This window comes from Gopherus flavomarginatus, chromosome 1 (genome assembly GCF_025201925.1).
Source record: "Gopherus flavomarginatus isolate rGopFla2 chromosome 1, rGopFla2.mat.asm, whole genome shotgun sequence".
NCBI lineage: Eukaryota > Metazoa > Chordata > Testudines > Testudinidae > Gopherus > Gopherus flavomarginatus.
In genome coordinates this window covers 64,333,587-64,351,128 of record NC_066617.1, presented here as the reverse complement: position 1 = coordinate 64,351,128, position 17,542 = coordinate 64,333,587, and the positions used below count along the sequence as shown (strand labels likewise).

Below are 17,542 nucleotides of genomic sequence, written 5' to 3'. Positions count from 1 at the left end.
TTTTGGAAATGTTAATGCTTTACTATGAACAAGAATTTGGAAGCAGAAAAGGAAGGAAGTGTCCTGTGTCCACATAAGAGAGGTCCTTCTTGTTGCATGATTACAGAACTCTGCTTCCATTCCCAACTATTACAAATATAAGGCATAATTCTGTAAAACTTTATTCACATGAATAAGGATTGGCATCAGAGGGTCCAATAGACAAGCATGTATGAGTGTTATCATATGTAGAAATAGGTTAATTTAGCATATTTACCTTATTGTTGTGTCTTGGAGAATAACATGAAACTCAGTACATAGCCAGGAATTTCTGTGAAAGGTCTTGTCCCTTATTTATTTAGTTTAAGGGGAAGCTCGTAGAAATTCCTGTATTTAGGTTGCCTAATGTTATCCGTTATATGAGATTCTTGCAATTTTTTCTGTTAAGAAGGTCTCATCATTCCATTGTTGGCAGCAGGCCTTAGAGATCCCCCCTTTTCTTTGTCCCATGAAATTCCAATTAGATTAGAGTGAGAAATATAGTATTAAAAATCATTAGTTCCCTCCTTTCGCTTGTGTTTCTCAGAAAACTGTTGACGGCCTGCCAAAATCACTGAATGTTCCCAGGCCCAGAGCAAGAGCATTACCACACACTCCTTTGGGAACACAAGAGGGTTGGCAAAGGAGCTGTAGCAGGGTTGGAGAGAAGAGAGCTGTGCTGGGTCCTCCAGATCCAGAAATGGCCTTTTCCACTATTTCATTAGCCTTCGCCCAGGGAGTAGCATGTGGCACAGAATCTCCACCAACTCCTGAGGGATGGGAGAGAGAGAGATACACAGCTTTAATTCCATTCCCTTGTGTATATGCATTATAATATAGTCTTTAAACTACATTATAACATACTGTTTTGTCCCCACAGAACATCTGCTTCATTCAATGCACAGGATAGTCGCACAGGGGATAGCTTTAAAGGTGCATAGGCAATCATAAATCTGGAAATTCCTAACTTTTGAGTGCTTGACTTTGCAACCTAAATGACATACTTTTAATGTAATTGTTGTGTGTATAATATGTATTAAAATCAAAAGAACTGTCTGTCAATAAGCTGAAGATGTTCAAAGTATTGTAAAAAAAAGCTAATGAACACAGAATGGTCCAGTACACACTGATTTCAAAATATTGTGCACTGTTGTCTGGCTACTTATCTTCTAAAATTATTAAACTATTAAGTGAGAATAATTAGATGTCCCAGTTAATCCTATAAACCAGTCTATGGTTAGCAAGTACATATAGATGTATTTACCACTCTTAATTAATAGGTATTTATATCAACATACACTGTATCACATATGGACTGGATCCTTCAACTCTTACACACAAAGGAATAAATGATCTTAATGCAAATTGTCTCATTGGATAAAGAGGAACTAATCATGTGAATAAAGGTTGCATTTATGGGCTTGATCTTACCGCCACAGGTGTAGAGAAGTGTAAGCCTTGGTCCTTGGCTAGCAGGAGCTGTTATAATGGGGGTTCATACTCAGGGGAGGGAAGATGCTGTTTGCACTATACCACAGTCCTGGGAATTTCACAAGTGGAAGGCCACTTTAATTTGCATTCAGGGTTCCAGGGCTGGAATCTGCCCAGAGTCTACCCAATCACCTGGTTCTGCCCCCTCCTGGCTTTGGGCTACACAGGCTAAGTCTGAAGATCAGCTTCATGACATCTTCTGAGGCCTGGTCTATACTACACAATTAGGTCGACGTAAGCTGCCTTGCGTCGACTTAGCTGTGGAGGTGTCGTCACTTAAATTTGGCTCCTGCAGATGTAAGTGCCCCTCTGTCAACTTAGTAATACCACCTTTTTATAGGATGTCTTTTGAGTTTGAGATCATTGAAGATCTCCTGGTTAAAGCCAGGGTGGTCTCTTGGCATATTGCCTATCTTTCCATGCAGAGGTTACGGATGATGTAATTAGGTTGACGGTGTTAGTGTAGACACCATGTTGCTTATGTTGACTATTACTGGCCTTCAGGAGCCATCCCACAATGCCTTACACTGGCTATACAATTGATACAAATGCTTCTGGGAGGATGTGCACTGCCGACACAAAATGCCAAATGTGCACGCACCAAGCGATTTAATAACTTTGGTGGCTGTATGCTGATGGAAGTTAGGTTGATATAATTTTGTAGTGCAGACATGGCCCCAGTTATGCTGGCAAGAGATAGTGTAGCGTAGGGCTGAATCTAAACATTTACTCACCCACGTGAAGAAATGTGTTAAGGTTCAGTTGTATTAAATTATATAGTGTTGTTTTAAAATAACGCAAGTGTGTTCACATACAATTACAGCCAACTTACAGCAGCCACTCACCAATTTAAATTAAAAAGTCTGCAACTGCAGAGTAATTATACTATAATTGCTCATTTAGAACATAGAAATGAAGTAAGTCTAATTCGTTGTATTCATAATATAACAACCGTGTGAAAAAAGATATTAGCATAAAGGGAGCAATTATGTTCCAAGTATGAACAAATTAATTCAAATACATATTTAGGATGTTAAAGGTGTTATGTCCTTTTTTCCACTAAGCACCAGAAAAGTTAATTTTCAGATTTATTATTAAATGAAAAGTTGGTTGGAATTTATTTGTGCCCATTTGGAGTGTTACTGTTCTCTTAGGATTTTAAAGATTGAGTATATACTGCTGTCAAACCTTGTTTTTCCATAAAAAAAATATATTGGCACAATACCTTGCCTTCCAGCTGCTCAAATGAAAAGCTATCCAAAACCAAACACTTCTGTAAATAACACAGATAGATATTAGCTAAAATTTAACTGACTATTTAGGAAATTGACTTCAGCATCCAAGGGATCTATTCTCCCCTTAATGTGTGTGCATGTATAACTGCCATTAACATTAATGGATGATGTGTGCTTACTCATAACAAGAGTTGCATACTACATAAAGGCAAGTACAGACCACTATAAAAAAGAACAGGAGTACTTGTGGCACCTTAGAGACTAACAAATTTTTTTCAGCATGAGCTTTCATGGTTTATAGCTCACTTCTTCAGATGCATAGAAAGTGAGTCACTCAAATTAACTGGATGTGACCTGTAAATTAAAAGAAAAAAGGACAGGTGGAGCAACATCAGTTTTGGCACAGGAAAGCAGTTAAAAATGCCAATGAAATAATAGTAATGAAAAACAAACTAAAATATAAAGTCAGTGAGGCTTGATTTCATCTTCCGTATAAACATGATTGACATCCAATGCAATAGTGTTTTGCCGTACTGTACAACTGATTGTCAGAAAGATTTATTATAGCACTGTCTATCCCGGTATCATAATGCTAGTGGGTGCTACCCAGATGAAGTGCTAGATTTTTTTAAAAGTCTGATGCCTGCCATTATACAATTGTGTGCCCTATTACAGCAATTGTACATCTGCTGTGAAAACAGCCATGTAGATATGTAACTGACCATTTCGGGGTGCAAATGCTCATTTTGCTTTAACATGTATACCTGTTTGTCCATGCAGTGCCATAAACACCTTTGGTGTTACAAAAATAATAACTAGAGTTTGCATATACATTGCTACACCCATTCAAAGGCTTCTGACTTGGAAATCTGACTATAACATCAGTATATCTGTAGATCAACTCATATAATATATGTGTATTGGAGTAGTACATGTGATAATTTGTAGAGCCATATGATAAAGTGAATATTATTGTATACCTTTTACCATCTCAAAGGTGTAAAGCATGACCCTGCTACTGTCCAACAGCAAGTAGTGTTAAACAAGGTTCAGGATTTGGTACACAGGGACCTTAGTCTACTTAGTCGCATGGCAAATCACTAGGAAAATCATGCCAGTGGTTGGAAATCTGTTGACTGAAACACACAAAGGAAAAAATCAAAACCAAGTAAAAAGCACTGAAAAGGAAATTGAGTGACTGAGCAAAACAAACTTAATTAAAATATATAAAAGCCTCTTTTTTAGAAAGGGTGAATATTGGTTAGCGTCTCTTATTCTGTCAAACAGTCCAGTTTGGTGGGGAAGAAAAGATTCGTTCTGTTGTTCAATTTCGAGCTGGGAATGATAATCACTGTCCTGCTTTTGACAGAAGACAAACACAGAAGGGAGAGAAGACACAGGATAATAAAGATGGGGGGGTGGAAATATGATTTTTGTTGATGTCCTTAGGATACAGATCAGCTGGTCAGTCATGGATGGATACTCTGTGCTGGCAAGTCAGCTACAACAGTTGTTGCTATGTACCCTGGCTTGCCTTGTTGGACAGGAACATCATATGGTTGATCTGATCAGGTTCCTCTTTCACTGGTCCTTCTTGGGCCAAGCATTGCTGAATGGGCATCTCATCTCCCTGTGCTGGTGCCATGCAGTATAGTTGATTTCAGGATCAGCGGAGAAGCTGAGAGAGAGAGAGAGAGAGAATGGACAGGAGAAAGGTAATGGGGGATGAAAAGCGATAGATGAGAGAGAGGGAAACAGTGGAATCTCAGAAGTATCAGGCTGGGCTCCTTGCTGGTGCGGCAGTGATGGCTGAGCCCCCTCACTGGAGTATCAAGGTCTGGGTGTTTGTAGCAAAAATCCTTCCACCACAGCCACAGTGGTGATAGAAGTCTTTTTTTTTCTTTCTTTCCACAAGCCTCTTTTTAGGGCCCCAGAAACAGGTCATGGGTGGAATGGTCCCATCCACTTAGTATTTTGTCCACCTAATTAGGCCTAATTTTCAAAGCATCTATTTTGGTCCATTAATTTCCAATCCCCTACTCCTCTTGTTTACCTGTCATAATTTTAACCCAATCTTTGGGTGGTATCAGTTTAAATTAAGCCAGTCTTTCTGTCTCTTCCTTAAATTTTTTTTTAAACAATTTTGTATAGCAGGCCACTGTAACAATTCATGAACCCTTTACTCACTTTCCACTAGTGTGTTTGCTAAGCAGATTGAGGTCTCTGTACATCAAATCCCCAGCCTTGTTTAACATTTTACCCAATAATCTCCCTCCTGGGGATTCATCCTAGCATTCCAAACCTCTGAGCAGTTTCAAAGGGCTGCTATCTAGGGGGAGGGGAGAATGCTACAGAAATGTTTCCTTCTCTTCCTATATCTCCCATTCCATCTAATATGGAATTCTTCTCTCAGATAACACTGGTCTGAGTATACAATATTTCAACTTGGATCAGCAACAGATTTAAAGACTCCTCTTTGGTGAATTTCAGGGCTAAAAATATGCTTCAGACAGACTTGTATAACTGCAAATCTGGGAACTTGTCTTTTCAGTAGTATAAGGTTTTCTCAGTGCTGAGAAAGCCAGAACAGAATACGCATCAGAGGGATTATTCCTTCATGGGGTGCATTGTGATCATGACAGTCCTCCCACTTATCTTGCATTTGCCATGGTGCACAAGGTGTAAACAGCCATGGCCATTCAGTACCCACCCTCTTTGGGGAATCTAGCATTGCTAGTAGGGTTTTGAATCTCCCAGGCACTCCATTTTACCATTGACTACAAGAGAATAGGCCTGTTTAATTCACTACAATTGCCTATATATTTTTCAAATTAAAATAGCATAAATCTTCCTGGGGAATGGATCTGGAGTAGGTATGCTGTGTTGGCCATTTTATTTTTTGAATGCATAACAATAATATGTAGCCTGACTTTTGTATTATTTCTTGATTATTTTTTTCAGACAATTGTGCAGAATAGAAATAGTCATATGAGGCTGCTTCAGCCAGTGAAAACTCGGTAAAATAGGAGCAGTGTAATAAACATATATCATAGCAATCACAGAGCACAATTTTATTACTGCTTTTTACAGTGCAAATTCTAGAAATTTCCCAATGTTGAAGGCAAAAGTAAGTAATGAAACTCCTAAATCAATCCTTTTAAAATTCTGTTCAATGTTTCTGCTCTGCAGAGCTGACAAGAGCTGTATGCAAATGATTTTGCTGAGGGCAAAGGAATGCTTCATCATTAACAAGCATGACCCTTCTCTCTGTGATCAAAATGTAAAACATATGGCCCTTGGTGTTATAGACTGTGATTGTGACCAATCCAATGCATTGCTCCTGAAGAGTAGGGATAGTGTCTCTTGACACAATTTTATATTAAAAAGTCACATGATCATTAATTGTATCCACTGACACAGCAGAAATATTCCTGAAATTAATATTTCTTTAATATAACAGAGGTTGTTTTTTGTTTCATGTTTAAAATACAAATCAGACATAGGGAAAATCCAATTACTGTGAAATATTTTGTCTCCGACTTGCTTTCCCTGTGGTCCTTCTGGTTTATGTTAGCTTGGGTGAAACTGCTCAAGTGAAATTTTTGATAGTTATTGTATAAGCAGTGAATAATAGGGTAAACTTAACTCTTGCTTATTTTATATGGGCTTTTCTTCTAAAACGCTCCCTTCCCCCCACTAAATTATTATTGCTTGCTAAAATGTAGTTAGTCATTAACAGGATAATACATCTTAATATAGTATGAAAATATGAAGAAATAAGAATCAAGTCTCCAAATCACCCTTTCTGTTCAAGGCCAGCCAATAAAAGTGTTGTGAAAGCAGAGTTGTTACAACAGACATCCTCTTATGTTGGAGCTGATGGACAGGGCCGGCTCCAGGCACCAGCATCCTGAGCAGATGCTTGGGGTGGCAATCTGAAAGGGGCGGCAGTCCATGTGTTTTTGCCCCCAAGCAGTACGCCGAATTGCCGCCACTGACGGCGGGGGCAGTCCGTGTGATGTTAGGGCAGCACAGGCGTTTCCGCGGAGGTGGCAATTCAGCAGCAGCTTCAGCTGTTGAAGACAGAAGCTGCCTCTGAATTGCCACCACTGTGGAAATGGGCGTGCCGCCCTAACGGCACACAGACTGCCCCTGCCTTCTGCGGCGGCAATTGGGTGCGCTTCTTGGGGCAGCAAAAACAGTAGAGCCGGCCCTGCTGATGGAGGTAGCACAGAAAGCTCCTATAAAAATTAATACTTCTGACTGTGTGGGGCCTGATATTTTGTGGCCTATGGAATTTTTTCAAAACAGAAAACCTCACATTTTTAAGCACAGTCACAGTTAAGATAACAGCTTCCTTCAGGCCCCATGAGGCAAAGGACTGAAGTACATGTGTCACTTAATCAATGAATAACCCCATTTTCATGTCAGTGGGACTAATAATTTGCTGATAATCATGCCCACATATAAGTACTCTTCTACACTGTGGTTTCATAAACTCATTTCCACTACATAATACCAGATGCTCTATCTAAAGTTTTGATATTCTTGAATTTTCATTTTCTTTACAGGTAACCCGATAGCTAAAGACAACTCAAGTCTGTCTCAAGGCTGATAATGCTAACAGAACAGGAATTTCATACCTCCCTCCAGGCAATCCTTGAAGTGAGTTTACACTGCTGGGGTGCATTGGCTTGTAATCAGCAACAGCTTGAGATCAAAACTACTGGAAAGTCATTGTGAACTTTTCTGTCACAGATTTCAACTGATTGAACTATGTACACTTACAAAATTGCACTTGCTGAGGAATTTATGGCTGCAATCTAAAGCGCTGATGCTCAGAGGGTGTAGAAGAGGCAGCAATCTTTTGGGTTCTCCATTCCAGACTGACGGCTTTTCATCTTTACAAAAGCAGTCTTCGAAATGTAGTGGTTCTTTCACTCTGAAGTGTTCCGTGGTTCTATGTACAAATTGCTGGTGGGACTGCACGCTACTTTAATCAAATTTATGTTGCAGAACTTGTCCTTTGGCATAGCGCAGTTTTAGACATTTTTATTTGTATTTCTAATCTTGGATCTCTGAAAGGCTACATGTTTCAACATCTTGAAGTTGCTTTTGTTATAGGAATGGAAATATATATCCATTGTTAATAATTATTGTTGACAAGTAATAGTTATCGGAATACATCAATCATATAAGAATGTATAGCCAGCCTGACATGTTTCCCTAAGGCTAACCAACTACTGTAGCTCTTTGCCAGTTTCATTGTAAGTATTTTATACCTTTAAAAATATACATTTCCATTTAGTTTGAAGATGATGGGTCTTTCTGGTATGTCCTTTACTTTCTTAACTTTAAGTCCTTTCAAGTTGACTGTAAGCGGTAAATGACATTAGTTAGTCCCTTTTTGTAAAGGTAGACAGGGATGCATGCAAGTTTTACAATTCTGAGATTGGATGTCATTCATTCAGAGTTTCTTTTAGCTATTTATTTTTTTAAACTATCTCTTGCTTGAACACAAGTACTATCTGGATGCTCATGTAGATGTCTGCTCAGTTTGTTAATAGAGGAAAAAAATCTTTTGCCCCCAAATCTGAAGTCCAGGTGTTCTGGGGCCTTTCCATAGTCATTTCCCCAAATTAACATTTATTTTCCTATTTTCTGTTTCCGTAGCAAATTTTTGTGATGTACTGTTCTATGAAACCCTTAATATTTAAAGGCCTTAAACATATATGAATTTTGTTTCTAAGTTATTACAGAATGTATAATTTAATACTCCATTTAATATATTCAGTACCACTGTTGATACTAAGATAAAGGAACCCTGATAATTCATTGTTGTACTGTATTGATGCTGCATAAGCATGCTGACTGGAGAGAGAGAGTGAGAGTTATATAGTATGCTTTATTGTCTAAATAGAGACAAAGACCACAGCAACTTAGACCTAGTGAAAATATTTGTTTGGGCAGTCCCATTCAAACAGCCTGCATGGTTACCGGTATTTTTAAAAAAGCGAGGGGAAGTCCTTTTATAGTTACAATCCATTGACATGGCTAATTAGATATAAATTGGGTTCCATGATAGATGAACTCACTGGAGTGTTCGGGTTAGTCACAGTATCCTAGGCTCTTCCAAGAATATTTCATTAAATCTCCCGTGTTATTGCACAAGAGAGCTAAAAATTAATGATTGTTGGGAATAATTTGAGATGTACATTTCATCATTCTGCTGAGAAATAATCAAAAATATTGGCAGGGAAAGATATTCTTTTCTGATTAAAATTTAATTTGGATAAACTGTAGCACCACTAGCTATCTCAGTTTTTTCAAATGCATTAATATTGTATGGATTTGTGCTAAAAGAGCATCTTAAGGAGAAAGTAATTCCTTTGTTTGGAACAGTACAAATTATAAATGTGTTATTTTGTAGAATATTAGTTTGGCCTTAATTTGGTCAAAATACTGTATCATGCTTCTCAAGATTTGTTTCCTTTGACTTTGTTCTCTGAATCAACACTGAAAATACTGTATTATATACAAGTGTAACACATGCTTATCAATAGGTGAAAATAAATGGATTTTCAAATATACTGAATAGATTATCTGCAGTAGATTAATGTTGTGACTATTCATAACAAGTGAATAAAATTGTGATATCAAATTGACTCCCCTGTATGGATATGCACTTAGAAGATCGGTTCTGTTTACCCATAGAGCAAAAGTTTTTATACCCAGTGGAAAAGAAGATCATGAACTATATTAATTTCATGTTTCCTTAGAAAAACTTGGAGCAAATTCTACCTTTTTCAATTTTCAGAAGGAAGGAGTTTGAAGAGATATTTTAGCTTTGTTTTCTAGGACACATATTGTTATGTTTCAAACGATAAATATTAGAGTTGAACAAAATTCAGAATTACCATCCTGTGCAAAACTTTGACATACAAGCATTTGGTTTTGGGACAAAATATTAAAAATTTTTCACAGAAAAGACATTCTGAAAAAAAAATGATTTGGACATTTTTGACCAAAACAAAGCATTTAGCCATTACCAAAAAGAAAATATTTTTGTTTTGTTCTGTTGTACTGACCTGAAACATTTTGTTAGGAGTCAGTTAAACACTAAACTTCATTTTCTTATTGTGGTGCATTGCCTCATGGGAGTTGTAGTTCAGGAGCCTGATGCCCCCATTTTCCTTTATGGACCAGGCTACCTGGTTGGTCCATATCTCCAGAATCATGTGACTCCCACAATGCATCATGCAGCTCAGTCAGAGGGAAATCTAAATTGCATTATGGAAGATGGAGTCATCCAAAGAGCCCAGCCATATGAAAGAATTGGGACCCAAACTATAACTCCCATAAGGCAACATTCTGATAGGAAAATGCAGCTTAATGGTTGGTTGAACTGATTCAAAACAAAATATTTTGCATCTGTTTGACAAAATTAAATATTCCAATTTGTGTCAAACTAATCTGAAATTAAATATTTCATTTCTTTTTTCCAGATAGAAAATGTAAATTTTCAGGAAAATGTAATTTTTCCTGCATCAACTGTATTTTTCTGTCTGAAAATCATTTCAACAGAAAATTCCCAGCCATCTGTAATAAATGTGAAATAACACTTAAAAATATTGCAAGCATATGTCTTGTTAATGTGTTGAATATTGATCAGTAAGTCAAATATTGCTACTGCTGCTACTGCCATTTTTAATAGCACTGTAACCATTTGTTTCAATATTCTAGACCAAGCAGCGACTCTGATTGAGACTCAAGGCAGTAAAGATCCATCCACAACAATTTTATTTCTGTTTCGATGTTTCAACACTTCATTGTGACACCACACTTAATTCAGTGCAACTTTTTCTGAATATTATCTTTCACATAATCTCAAAATGCTTTACATCATTACACAAGATGCATAGAACAATTTTGTTTTGAAACTAAAGTATATTATAATATATATTATTTTGTAAGTGATCTGTCAAGCATTTGCATAATCATAAATGCATATGGATTTTGTTAACAGGTAGTGATTATATAGTTATCATTTAACATACTGACATCTACAGGAATACAGATGGAAAACAAAAACTATGGTTGACACCTATTCTGTGAATTTACTGCCTTATTCCTCAGCCTGAAATTATTGCACATCAGCTGCTAGCCAAGATACTGGCAAGTGGAACATGGTTTTGATTTGCAATGCTAATATCATCTTAATCTCTTTTGTTTTCTTGCTAATAGTTGAATCTCTTGAGCTCTGCATCAAAAATGTCACAAGTAAACAATCTGATGGAATTAAATTGTTTTTCATAATTTCAGTGCTATTAAATGGCACTATGAACATTACCTAATCACGGCTGTCAGGTTTCACAGTTCAGTTCTTCTCCTGGAAAACACTTAATGTTTGTTCTTTCATGGTATTAGAAAATGTTCCCAAATTACATCTTTAAAGTCATTTATGAGATTACAAAAGCTGTCTGCTGCCACTTCACATTCAGTTGATCTAAATATTTTAGTGAAAATGTCCTCCTTGGCTTTCTGTCGTACAACTTCTATGTTTGCTTGAACCACTTATGTGCTGATTACAAGATGTGATACACGAAAGATCTGAATTTTCTGTTTCATCATTCTGACAGCCAATGACACATGTTGCCAACATCTCTCCATGCAAAGAGAAGCTTAAGATTGTCTGACAAGAAAACTATTTCCAGTGACATATAAAATGTTATTTGTATGTTCTCTCTCTCTGTCTTTGTCCCTCAGATCTCTGTGAAATGGGCTCCCAGGGGCAGCAGTAGCCAGAGGAAGCCCTGGTAGTTCAGCTTCACCACTAGAGCTGCTAGGGACATAGGACTAGTATGGCACTGTAAGAGATCTCCACTAATCCCAACCTCCCACTTATAAGCAAGGTCTGTATGGAACTGTGTGGTTCGGAGGGTGGATCCCGTTGTGAGGTGGTGGGGAATTTTGCTCCACTTCCCAAAGGAACAATGTGCATTTGGGGTCTGATCCAAACCCCACTGAAGTCAATGGAAAGACCCCCACTGACTGCTGTGGGATCTGGGTGAGATCTTCAGTGGGAGCTGAGGGTGGCCAGCTTCTTGCAGGATAAGGCCTATATGGCCTATTTCAGCAAGGTGATTAAGGACATGCTTAACTAAAAGCATGTGACTAGTCAGTGAAGTGCCATGTGAACTTTTGGGCTGGTGTGCTATGGAAAACTGGTCAATTCCTTTTCAAGTTATTTTCCATTTCTTCCTATTCTCCCTACATCACACACTGAAATGTTTTCTGGTAGTGTGGATAGAATCAAAATAGAAGTCATCATATTTGTTTATTGATTGTCATTAATATTTGCAGATAAAACATCATTCATCAGATCAACCTCAGCAGTGATCTAAGGACTTGCAGCCAGAATCAGGTGCATTTCTTCACTACATAGTATTAGGAACTATTCCACGTAATATCAATACATTTATAAGGCATTTTCATACTTTCAAAACTTTACTTAAAAAACAAATAGGCCTTTGCTGTTACATCAATGGAGGTAACAAATCATCTGTTCTGCTTTTATGGATGGAGACCCAATAGATATGGCTCATAGGCCAGGAGGGGTAGAAGGAAGGGAGTGCCATTTTGATAGCTTAATCTCATTATTTCTCTTTCTCTCAGATCAGATGGACCTCAACATTAGGGATCTACATTTAGGAAAGGGGCAGGCCCAGTGGAATTTGCATCATCCCACCACCAACTCCTACAGGAATCCTCACAAAAGTTAATATGGAGCCACAGTTAAGTTGTTTATTGTTACAGCCACCTATCCCTTCATTCAGGCAATACCCCTTAGGGTCAGTTCTGGGAAAGGACCTGGCTAGAAAGTCCCTGTCAAGCTAATACAGTTGGATCTGCTTTGCTCAGGAGGGGTCTGGTGGTATCATGGGCCATGCAGAGGCATAAAGCCTCTATGTGTGAAAAGCCCTGAGCTCTGATGGTGAATCCTTGAAAATCTGCAGGATGTAGGGGCTAAACTCCCTGCATATTTGATGGATTGGGGAGAGGCAAACCCTGACCTTTCAGTACAGAGAGGGAATTCTGCAAGTGAATCTCCCTGAGCTTCCAAAAACCTACATTGTTTTGTCTAATGTAGCATCATCACTGATATCTTTTCTAGTTTAGACACCATTTTCTCTGTGGGACTATGGCTTCTGATGCCTGACTTCTTGATACTTGCAGTTCAGTAAATGTGATGAAAATACTTGACTTTTGCTGTTCTGATGGAGCATTTTTCTGGATTTAACTTGATTTTTTTTCCATCTCTAGATCCCTGGAGCATGGTAGGTAGAGAGGCATCATGTTCTTCCATTATTATTCAAAAAATATCAATATAACATCTTCACTGTCTTAAATCTGTGAAGCTCAGTGTTGGTTTTGTACACTATCTCTTGAAAAACACTTGGGATGAATGAATATCAAATGGTAACCCAGAGAACTAGTTTATCCCTTGTGAAATATTAAAATATGGGAAGCATTGAACTTCCTTAGTCCAGATTTATCCACAATGGCCCTGATGTGGTATCTAGAGCACCAAAGAAGTGCATACCAGCTGATTTTCTGATACATCATCAGAGAGAGGTATCAGATAATCTTTTCTCTTCCTGTTTTGATAGGCTCTGGCAGCATTATCTGTTTACAGGGACGTGCCAGTGTCTGGAACTAAGACATATAACTCCCGTGCCTCTTTACTGATGTGGAGTTCAATTTTTTTCCCCTTTATTCCTTATTTTTTTGTCTCCGTTTCTTTTTTTCTTGTGCTGGGATCCATCCAGTTCTGACAAAATGGCTCATTGTGTGCAGGCAGGAACTAGGATCATGGAGAAATCAGAGAGGTAAGTACTTTATTAGCAGTGGCCTGGAAGTGACATAGAAAGATTTGCAGCACTTCTAGGAGTAGTGAGACCTACCTACATTATCATTTCCTAAACTGGTATCCAGCACAGGCCGTTCTGTGGGCATTTAAACATTTTTGCCTAAATGTAAATGATTTGTACTTCAATATGCTCACTGCTCATAAAGCTGATGGGATGGTCCTCTTTGTAATGGCAGATGATCTCAGTAGAATTTACAAACAGATGCAAATTATTTTGCTAATGTCCATGGGCCAGATAGGCAGAATTTGGTCCCAGATGCTCTGCCTAATGTTCATGGTAAAAGGGACTTGAAAACAATGCCTCCATATGCCATAATTGCTGGAATTATTTCTTAGACATATTCCCTTGTCATCCTTCATATGTAGAGCTCATTAGATTCCTAGTGGAAGAACATATGGATGGGGAAGATGATGGAAAACATTGTAAAACAGATTGTATATTTACATTTATATTATAAAAGACCTCTGTGCTCACAGCAACATGATGGGGAAAGTTTGGACTCATCCTTCCCACTTCATAATAGGATAAACATTTATACTGCTATAATTTCAGTGCTTTTAGAAGACACATAAACATACTGGGTGAAATGCTGGCCCCACTGGCATCAGTGAAAGTTTTGCTGTTGACATCAGTTTTGTCAGGGTTTTGTCCACCTTTTCTAAAGTCATAATCAAGTCATGCTCCTGCAGAGTGTTTTGTGTGGAATCCTACTGGCTTCAGTGAGTTCTGTGTGAAGACAGGGGCCCATTCACAAAGCACAGCTTGCAGGAGTGGACCAAAGACCCTTCCTCCTACTTGCAGGAGTAGGCCATAGGTTTGTTACGGCCATGATTTCTGTGACAAAACCAGGGTTTTTTGTCATAAGTTACAGGTTTTTTCACCCAGCTCAGCTGGTGAACAGGATTCCTCCATGAAGTTTTACTAATATTCACTGTGGAGGGATATACCTTTTTTAAAAAAAGGTAAACTATTAATAATTAATTATTTTGCTTTTCTCGTGATTTCCCATGACAAAAATACAATCCTACTTTAAAATATTGTGTGCAATGACTTTTCCTATTTTTAAAATGAAAATGAATTATTCATGTTGTTTCCATGACAAAACCTATACTTTTCCTATCTTTTGCCAAATATTCAGGCTGTATGTGGTTGGAGAGTATCTCTCTCTCTCTCTGCCTTCCCCCGACCCCCAACAGCGAAGAGCTACTGCAGTTTAGTGACCTAGTGAATGTGAAAATAATTCCAACAATGGTGATTCTTTATCAAGAATTGACCAGAGTTAGTGCCATTTCACTGTGCTTTGACAATTGAGCACAATGACACTCCATAATGTGAATGGGTTTCAGAATTTTAGGAAATCAAGAGCACTGACTATCAGGAGAGGAAGCAATGATAGGTTGTTCTTAAAATGAAAACCACATGGTATGCTACATGAGCAAACAGTGCCACTAGTAATGTTTTATGTAGTGTTCTTCCTCAGACAAAATGACTGCTTTCACAAGTTATGTCATAGCTCAGTATGATAATATGGAAACAGAAAAAATAGATAAGTTTTTTCAAGAAGCACTAAGTATAATCATTGGCTGTATTATGCTATCTTGACATAAATGACCATTTAATGAGATGATTCCAATAGTTAAGGGGTAAATAGCTATGATCTGATGCCGATGTTTGTTTGTATTTTTACTATCTGTGTGCGCTGTAATTGAGTGGTATATTTATATTAAAATACTAGTGACTTTTTTCAATGTTCTTATTAGTATGCACCTTTCTTCATTGTATTATAGCTGAATCACTCTTTACGTTATATCGGTTCCTTTCTCTTTATCAGCTACCAGTTGGAAGCAGGCAGTGCCCGTCTATGCACCCAAGAGAAATTAGTAAAGAAAAACACTTTTAAAGATGTTAATTCTGTAAAGTACCATGTGGTTGTCCACTCCCTCAGTGCTAGGATAAGAAACTAGAAGAGCAAGTGGTGAGATAGCCCTGGAGGTTACCCTGAATTACTCGCAGGCATGCAGCTTCATCCTGCTCACTGAAGGCAGTTACTTACTACTCACATGAGTAAACCAAGGAGGATATAGTCCATCATCTATAACATTAAATCTGATTGTTTAAGATCCTATATGTCCCTTCAAGGGGTAGTAGTGTATAGAGTATCGTAGTGTATCAAGCAGTAATAGCACCTTGCTGGATAGACCCATATGTACTAATGTGGGGCCTGGTTGTCAGAAGTGCCGAGCACCCTAAGCTCCCAGAGGAAGTAGCTGGAGTTCTGGGTACTCAGTACTCAAAGTCAGGGATGTACTTTAATGATGGGGGCAGGGCAATAACAGACATATGCATATTTAGGCTGTAGGAGGAATTTAGGCTGGATCTCCATATATTGATCTCTCTCTGTCTTTGTTAAAGGTGACTCCAGAAGTTTGGGAGCTGAACTCATTAATTAACTGGAGTGTAGTCAGCTGTGGCTAAATAACTCTGTGTTTATCTTCTACTAAATGGCCTTGATAAAACTTTGAATTTAGTTAAGGCTGGGGACCTTATGTTGGTCAAGTGCCTTTGGCTATTTGGAAAAGAAATACACAAGTAACTAAAAGCAGCAAAGAGTCCTGTGGCACCTTATAGACTAACAGACGTATTGGAGCATGAGCTTTCATGGGTGAATACCCACTTCATCAGATGCATGTAGTGGAAATTTCCAGAGACAGGTATATATATGCAAGCAAGAATCAGGCTAGAGATATCAAAGTTAGTTCAATCAGGGAGGATGAGGCCCTCTTCTAGCAGCTGAGGTGTGAAAACCAAGGGAGGAGAAACTGGTTTTGTAGTTGGCTAGCCATTCACAGTCTTTGTTTAATCCTGAGCTGATGGTGTCAAATTTGCAGATGAACTGAAGCTCAGCGGTTTCTCTTTGAAGTCTGGTCCTGAAGTTTTTTTGCTGTAGGATGGCTACCTTTAAATTTGCTATTGTGTGTCCAGGGAGATTGAAGTGTTCTCCTACAGGTTTTTGTATATTGCCATTCCTAATGTCTGATTTGTGTCCATTTATCCTTTTACGTAGGGACTGTCCAGTTTGACTAATGTACATAGCAGAGGGGCATTGCTGGCATATGATGGCATATATTACATTGGTGGATGTGCAGGTGAATGAACCGGTGATGGTGTGGCTGTTCTGGTTAGGTCCTGTAATGGTGTCGCTGGTGTAGATATGTGGGCAGAATTAATTCCTGGGTGATTCTGTTCTCTTTAGTGAAATTATTTCAGGGATGAATCTGGCCTTAAATGACTATGTTATGTCATTTAGAATCTTGGGTTTCAGTCCATTTCAATATATATATGCAACAATTATGTGAGACTGAAACAGCGTCTGACTAAGATACCAGCAATATGCAGATTACAAAGAGCTCTGATCCTTCTCTACAAACAGCACTATGCCCAGTCACTGAAGAACTTGATACCATGATGATCACAGATCACATTTCCTTCAGAGCTCCTGTGACTTAGTCTTTCACAGTAAAATCACATGTAAAAGAAGCCCCATCACGTGTACTTGGGGTAAAATTCACACCCGTGCTGCATTTCACTCCCATGTACACCTGAAAATAGGGCTGCAGCAGTACCTAGGTGTTACATGGATCTGTGATACTCCTCTGCACAAGTTTGAAATTCATCCTCACTGTTCATTTCCAACAGCCAAATTTTCTCAAGAATTTAACTATCCTCCAGCTCCAAATATTAGTCTGTCTGGTCAAAAATCTGTGTTTTAAAATGTCTCCATATTTATATGTGATCCTGTGCAATGATTCCAAAAGGGCTTTTCTTACATTGTATCACACCTTTAAGATTATTTAAATATCTCAAATG

General features: G+C 38.3%; 1 protein-coding gene across 3 annotated transcripts in view; it reads left to right on the top strand.

Moving 5' to 3' along the window:
* The window catches only part of TAFA2 (TAFA chemokine like family member 2), a 317,305-nt gene extending 307,971 nt beyond the window's left edge, over positions 1-9,334 (top strand). For all 3 annotated transcript variants that reach the window (XR_007769512.1, XR_007769513.1, XM_050924226.1), the window contains one exon: positions 7,316-9,334. Coding sequence is in view for 1 of the 3 variants with exons in the window: in XM_050924226.1 (XP_050780183.1) it covers positions 7,316-7,327 (12 nt within the window). In the remaining 2 variants the exon portion in view is untranslated. The remainder of the gene's footprint in view (positions 1-7,315) is intronic.
* The last annotated feature ends 8,208 nt before the right edge of the window (positions 9,335-17,542 follow it).